Raw genomic sequence first — 8,374 nt, forward strand, 5'->3', positions numbered from 1 at the left:
ATTTTGCAGATGACAAAACTTTTCGTAGATTCGTCTACGAAAAAAATATGGTGTTTAAGGTATTTTGACAAAAAAAAATGAGTTATTGTTTGGAAATTAGTAAAAAAAATAGCCATATTTGTAACTTTCTCAATATTTAATTAATAATTAAACTTGTTTTAATCACAGTAAACCTTTTGTATTTAGGAGTCAAAAGGTTGCAGAAAGGTTGGAAATGCAATCTAGTACTGTTACACCATATGTGGTCTCCGTCGATCTTTGCCCCCCTAATATTTGTTTTTTGTTTTTCTCAACTTCAAGTGGTTGCATCCCCAATTCTAGCTGTGGCTCGCTCATTTACCTCCTTTTTCTCCCAAGGGCTGCTTTAAACTCCCAACGTCCACACGTCTCCCTCTTTCAAAAGATGTGGATCTTGTAAATATTATTTGTTTTTCAATTAAATAAATGACTCTTTTTTACGTCACTATTTCTTTACAATAAACAAATCCCCCGGATTTTATATTACTAGTACATGGTTTCCTTCATTGTATATATATACACACACGTATGAGTGTTGATTAAGGCAACCTTGTGTCTCACTTTCCTCAGCACATTGGATACACAAGCAACTGGGAAGCTGAACAACTAAATCCAAGCTTTTCCCAACGAAATCTATGGCGGCCTCCGTCGAAAACCGCCAGTTTCGCCACGAACTTGGTGTATCCGCCGCTGGAGTTGTTCGTTCTTTCAGTCCTAACCACCGGCGTTCTGATTCACCCATCCGTGGATACAACTATCCCGCTGCTGCTAGAGAGTTTATGACGCCTAAGAAGCTCCCCCCTGAGACTTACGATTCTAGTGAGGATGAGGAAGATGAAGGACACTATCGTGATGCCATTAAAAAGTCCAACTCCGAGTTGGAAAGCTCCGTTTTTGATTCAAGAGATCAGGGCACTGCGGATCAATGGATCGAGCGCAACCCATCAATGGTTCGACTCACCGGAAAACACCCGTTCAACTCCGAGCCACCTTTGACTAAGCTCATGCAACATGGGTTCATCACTCCTGCTCCTCTTCATTACGTCCGCAACCATGGTCCAGTCCCGAACGCCAGCTGGGAAGATTGGACGGTGGAGATATGTGGTTTAGTTAAACGACCTGCGCGTTTCAGCATGACTCAGCTTGTCAACGAGTTTCCCAGCAGGGAGTTTCCGGTGTCGTTAGTCTGCGCCGGAAACCGCCGGAAAGAGCAGAATCTAACAAAACAAACCATAGGGTTCAACTGGGGCGCTGCCGGGATATCGACTTCGGTTTGGAAAGGGGTGCCATTGGTCAGCATCTTGAAAAGATGTGGGATTTACAGCCGGAAGAAAGGCGCACTCAACGTGTGCTTTGAGGGGGCGGAGGATCTCCCTGGCGGCGGTGGTTCAAAATACGGGACCAGCATAAAGATTGAGGTTGCAATGGATCCGGCGAGGGATATCATATTGGCTTACATGCAAAACGGGGAAAAGCTGTTGCCTGATCATGGATTCCCGGTGAGGATGATTATTCCGGGATGCATCGGTGGTAGGATGGTGAAGTGGTTGAAGCGTATCATAGTAACGACGCCGGAGTCGGAGAATTATTACCACTTCAAAGACAACCGTGTGTTGCCGTCGCATGTGGATGCGGAGTTAGCCAACTCCGAAGGTAATTCATATATACAGTATTTTATACGTATATTGATACCCAACTGTGTATCACATCTTGAAAAAGATGATGATGATGTTTGTGAATATGAATGTGAATATGATATGAGTCTGTCACATCAGTTACATGACGTACACTTCTGGATCCAAAAATTAATGATTCATATAGAATCAGTTTCTGATGAGTTTGTCATAAATTCATGCATATCAATATCAATAAATCATTTATTTTATGATTTTGATTATTAATTTGATTATGATTTTGATATGAATTAGGTTGGTGGTATAAGCCAGAATACATCATCAACGAGCTCAACATAAACTCGGTGATTACAACACCTTGTCACGAAGAGATTTTGCCCATAAATTCATGGACTACTCAAAGACCTTACACCTTGAGAGGCTATGCATATTCAGGTAATAAATTTAAATTAATGTTTTTTTTTTAATCTCTCACTTGACATTTCGATATTACTTTTCCCTTTAAAAATACTTTCAAGCAACATATACGAAATTTCTAATGTCGCATTAAAAGATATTTAATGAGATTCCGTGTTTGAATTATTCAATAATTACCACTTGTTACGTTCGCAAAAGAATCACATCTACTTTAGTTTTATATTACATTTTTATAAAAATAATAAGACATCAATTGTTTTTTATAGCCTCGGGCCACCATATACTTTGTATTTAGTAATCTTGATTTTAATTTGTTAACTTTAGTTGATTCTAATTTTTATGTTTTTTTAAATTAAAAGATATTTTAAGAAATAATTAAATAATAAAACTTTGTTTAAGGGACACTGAATTTATAAATACTGTTTCTACAGTAAAAAGCACACTTCACATGGGGATGACAACTTGCAAGTTGCAAATACCACTTTTCGTGATAAAAAGGAATATTTTGACTTAGTTAAGCTATTAACTAGTTGATTATTCTAATTAGGGTACTTATAGCACTAATAAGTAATTCTATATTTAAAAGCACCAAGTGGTATAATACTAAATAAAGTAACATCTCTATATAGTTTATTTTTTTCTTTTTCATAAACAAAAAAAACACGCTTTAAGTTAAAACATCATAGACAAGATGACTTAATATATTAATTTGAAAAGTCAAACAATATATTAGTCTCCACTCTCCAAGGGTTTAGGATATATAGGATTGAGTTTGATTAATTAATTAAGTAAATTGAATTGGTTGGTTCACAGGAGGTGGGAAGAAAGTGACACGTGTCGAAGTAACAATGGATGGAGGAGAGACTTGGAATGTTTGTACATTGGATCATAAAGAGAAGCCAACAAGATACGCCAAATATTGGTGTTGGTGTTTTTGGTCGCTAGAAGTTGAAGTTTTGGACCTTCTTGGTGCCAAAGAGATAGCGGTACGAGCATGGGATGAGACACTCAACACCCAACCAGACAAGCTTATTTGGAATCTAATGGTAACCTACTTTACTCTACTTTTTCATCATATATTTATATTTCTTTTTGGGTTTTAATTAATTTATACAAAATGAATAAAAAATTAAACAGTATACACTACAAAACATAATATTGTAACTGAAACAAATTAAAGTAGCAAGATAATGAAGATACTTTACTATTTTTTTTATAGTTAAGACTCTCTAATTGTTTTTAAATGTGGAGTTCCCATCTTGATTAATATTTTTTTGTCGTTTATATATGCATACATAGGACATAGGAGATACTTGTCGACCATTATCTTTTTTTACACCAAAAAAATAGTAAATAAATAGATAGGATTCGTTATATTATTACCTCATTGGAATTCTATGGCGTCACGAGATATTTGTGGTTGTTCTTAGGATGACCTTTTCGTTTTTCTCTTTTAAAGGTTTCCTTTTTGACTCGGTTCTTTAGCATAATAGCATCTTCATTGTACACCCCATAAATAGTTTTCGTGCCAAATGCGAATTATATATACGTGTAGAACATTAACTATGGTATTATCTTTTAATAATCATCAAACAATTAAATAAACACACTTACAATCTCATCATAAAAAAACAAGAAAATCATAATGTATTTTGCTATAGTTATTAAAGCATTATATTCTTTTAATACTCTAAAATCATTTTTCCATTCTATAAAATTTACTTAAAATTAAAATACAGAAGATAAATATATTTTCATTATTATATCAATTTCGTAACCAAACTGTCAATATATTTTTATTATAATATCAACAAGTCTTAATAGCTCAATCTAAGAAAAAAAAAATACTTAGATATTTAAATAAAAAAATGATGAAATATATATCATATTTTTGTTTATTTTGTTCAAATATAATGAAAATTAGTGTACTTAAATTGATAAATTAATGAAAATATATATATATATATATATATATATATATATATATATATATTATTCTGGATTTTGTCGTTTATAATTAAATCTATGTTTGAAGTCAAACAAATATCAAAATTAAGGGAACAACTTATTTCATTCATCATGCAAAATAGCTAATAATTACATTAAATTTATGCAGGGTATGATGAACAACTGTTGGTTCCGAGTGAAGACCAACATGTGCAAACCACATAAAGGCGAGATTGGTATTGTATTCGAGCACCCAACACAACCAGGAAACCAGTCCGGTGGATGGATGGCACGTGAGAAACACCTTGAGATTTCATCAGAATTAGCAAACCCAACTCTCAAGAAGAGTGTATCATCTCCATTCATGAACACCACTTCTTTAACCTTCACCATGTCTGAAATCAAGAAACACAACTCCGCTGACTCTGCATGGATCGTCGTCCATGGCCACATCTATGACTGCACTTCCTTCCTGAAAGATCATCCAGGTGGCAGTGACAGCATACTCATCAATGCTGGAACTGATTGCACAGAAGAGTTTGATGCAATCCATTCAGACAAAGCCAAGAAACTGTTGGAGGAGTACAGAATCGGTGAGCTCATAACGATGGGTTACAGTTCGGATTCTGCTGCATCATCACCAAATAACTCCGTCCATGGTGCCACCAATTACATCACGTCACATTTAGCCACCATCAAAGAAATTGCACCCACAAGAAACGTAGCCTTAGTCCCTCGTGAAAAGATCCCATGCAAACTCGTTTCAAAAACATCTGTTTCTCATGACGTGAGGCTATTCCGGTTTGCTCTCCCATCATCAGATCAAGTTCTTGGGTTACCGGTAGGGAAACACATCTTTGTATGCGCCACCGTTGATGATAAGTTGTGTATGAGGGCATACACACCAACAAGCACCATTGATGAAGTTGGCTACTTCGAGTTGCTAGTTAAAATCTACTTCAAAGGTGTTGAACCTAAGTTTCCAAATGGAGGAATCATGTCGCAATATCTAGAGTCGATGACAATAGGTTCTTCATTGGAAATCAAAGGTCCATTGGGTCACATCGAGTACATGGGCAGGGGGACATTTTCAGTTCATGGCAAACAAAAGTTTGCCAGGAAATTAGCCATGTTTGCAGGAGGAACGGGGATCACACCGATATATCAAGTGATGCAAGCGATCTTGAAGGATCCGGAGGATGATACAGAGATGTATGTGGTGTATGCAAATCGTACGGAAGATGACATATTGTTGAGGGAAGAACTAGATGCATGGGCAGATAAGTACGGAGAAAGGGTGAAGGTGTGGTATGTTGTTGCTAAGTCGATAAGAGAAGGGTGGAAATACAGTGAAGGGTTCATCACTGAGGATATAATGAGAGAACATATTCCAGAGGTTTCTGAAGATACATTGGCTTTGGCTTGTGGACCACCACCCATGATTCAGTTCGCAATCAACCCTAATTTAGAAAAGATGGGTTATGATATCAAGAATTCTTTGTTGGTGTTTTAGAAGTTCTTGTTGCATTGTTATATTGGAGGTCGGTTAAATTTTTATTTCAAAAATAAGAAAAAGGTCATATATGTACATATACTTGTATTTGTAATCATGTTTCTCTTCGAGGGAGCTTATTAATAGAAATCATAATAATTTAAGCGTCTTTTAAGTCATCCTCTTAAACTAAGTCTCCCAGTCTCTCTCCTTCCCTCCCTCACTCATCCAGAATGAACTTTAAAGAAATTGAAATAGCCCGAACAAATTTAAAACAAAAATATTTTGTGTTTATAAGGGTATATTAATTAATATCTAATTGTAAAAGTAAACAATTAATCTAATTATGGAATGGAAAATTAAAACACTAATTATACTCATTTATATTGGCTAGTTTGAAATAGTGATTCTAAACGGCTTAAATAGGTTTTCAAAACCATTTTAAACAGAGTGCGGAAGAATCCAAAAGTTTTTAACAAGCAAATAAGTTCTCAAAAATTTTCAGAGGGTTATCACAACCCATTTTCAGACACCAAATATTAAACATAGTCCAGACATTTTTGAAGCCTTGAAATATTTTGAGGATCATGCGATATATTTTGAGGATCATGCGATTATCATGGAAGCAACGCCTCATCATCACATTGGCGCTGAAAGTTAAAGACCCCCTTAGTATTGGCGATTATAGCTCGATGAAGGCTTTTGACAACATTAGTTGGAAGTTTTTAGACAATATTCTTCATCTCATGGGATTTGATAATAGGTGGATTAAATGGTTATTTGCTTGTTTAAACTCAGCTAAAGTTTCTATCCTTGTTAATGACAATCCTACTAAGGAGTTCAAGCTTCAAAGGGGAGTTAGACAGGGAGATCATATCTCCTATTTCCTATTTATCATTATTGTCGAAGCTTTAAACATTGCTATATCATAGGCCATGGAAAAAGGTATATATAAAGGGGTAACTCTTCCGAACAGTGGACCCACCATCTTTTTTTTTTCAATATGCGGATGATGTTATTTTTTGGGAGAGTGGTCAAAGGAGAATGCTTCTAATCTTTTGAGGACTCTCAGGTGTTTTTATCTTGACTCTGGCCTCAAAGTTAATCTTTCAAAAAGTAAGGTTTATGGGATTGGTGTTAGTAACACTCAAATTGGTGATATGGTGAATTGGTTAAATTGTAGTGTTGGTGAGTTTCCTTTCATCTACATTGGTACTCCGGTTGGATCTAGTATGAGCCGAAAATCAAATTGGGTGTATTTAATCGATAAATTTAACAATAAAATCTCAAATTGGAAATCTCGAAATCTTTCCTTTGAGGGTATGCTTGTTCTTTGCAAGGCGGTTCTCGGTACCATGGGTTCATACTTGTTCTCTCTTTTTAAAGCCCCAAGTGGTGTTATTAACCGTCTTGAGAGTATCAAGTGTAGGTTTTTCTGGGGTGGTTCTTCAGATAAAAATAAAATTCGTTGGGCAGTCTGGAAGAAAGTTATTAACTCGAGGGATAATGGTGGGTTAGGCATTGGTAGTCTCAAAGCGTTCAACTATGCCTTACTTGCTAAGTGGTGGTGGCGGTCTTAGAAATGATAATAGAGGAATACAACATGATGTCATTATGTCATTACATGGGACTAATGGTGGGATTGGGCGCACCAGGGCTGTTGCTAGAATAGGAGGAACTTAGGGTGCCATCAACCATCTTCACTTGTACCTGATGTGTAATCAGGTCAACCTTAACAGTTTATTTTTTTTTCAGGATAAAAATTGGAAGTGGATTGAAGACAAATAAGGATGTTTTACTATGGTGTCATATAGGAAAATTATCGATGACCATCTTCTGGCATGTCTTCAGGACAGTACTCTTTGGAACAGAATCTTTCCTGGTAAAGTTAATATATTTGTGTGGAGATCTATTCTTGAAATACTTCCTACTCGTAGTAATCTTTAGAAAATTAGGGTATCTATCGGGTCCTATTTATGTCCCCTTTGCAACATTTTGTTAGAGACAGAGCCCTATCTCTTACTGAATTGTTTAGTCGCTCGGGAGGTGTGTGCTGCTATCAACAACTACTGGGATCTGGTTCCGGTGGATAACATATGTGACATCCCCATTTTTATGGATATTTTAAAACTTTTATTTATGCCTATTTTAAAATAGAGTATTTCTATTGTTGCAGATTTGGTGTCACAACTAGCATTTTAGCTAGGAAATTCTATTCTCGTGTAATCATTCAACTATTGTAAAACATATACTCTAAGCAAATATCTCTCAGTGCTCATTTAAATTCACCTTTCATGTTCATCAAAGAGTCTGAAAAAACATTAAGAATCCCGGTTTGAGTCCATATTAGACTAGGATTTCCTTGTTGGGCCTGATGGACCAATAAGCATCCAATTCAACTATTATGGGCTTGGAAACCCTATTTGGATTCTAAATGGACCAAATTCACAAATCTATAACATTTTGGACCATTTGGGCCTAGAATGATTCATTCTAACCCTAATGAGCCTTATTGGGGCCATAGCTAATCCAATTAACCTTTGTGAGCCATAAACCCATTATTTTATTCTATTAGGGCCGTAAGTGTTTCCAAGGGCCCAATGGGCCGAAAATTTTATGATTAGGTTCCAAAAATCCTAACTGAAGTTTATTGGGCTCAAACTATTCCATTCCTACCTTTTTGGCCCAAACTCTCGGCCCAACACCATTTAACTAAAAAAATGAAAAATGAAATGGAGGGGGGTTGACTTTGGAGGTGCCACCTCCATATTGTTCACCATGAAACAATGCATGGTCTCACATATTTCCATGCAAAGTCACCTCATCCTTCTCTCCCCTCTCTTCTTGATATCTCGGCCGAGAGCTA

General features: G+C 36.1%; 1 protein-coding gene across 1 annotated transcript; it reads left to right on the forward strand.

The window, feature by feature from the left end:
* Nucleotides 1-533: 533 nt before the first annotated feature.
* LOC145132414 (nitrate reductase [NADH]) lies at nt 534-5,677 on the forward strand. Its single transcript, XM_079067188.1, has 4 exons — nt 534-1,671; nt 1,947-2,087; nt 2,883-3,115; nt 4,186-5,677. The coding sequence occupies exons 1-4, from the start codon at nt 654-656 to the stop codon at nt 5,527-5,529; spliced, it is 2,736 nt and encodes a 911-aa protein (XP_078923314.1). The 5' UTR covers nt 534-653; the 3' UTR covers nt 5,530-5,677.
* The last annotated feature ends 2,697 nt before the right edge of the window (nt 5,678-8,374 follow it).

Source organism: Lactuca virosa, chromosome 8 (genome assembly GCF_052849685.1).
Source record: "Lactuca virosa cultivar CGN04683 chromosome 8, Lactuca_virosa_CGN04683_v6, whole genome shotgun sequence".
Lineage (NCBI taxonomy): Eukaryota > Viridiplantae > Streptophyta > Magnoliopsida > Asterales > Asteraceae > Lactuca > Lactuca virosa.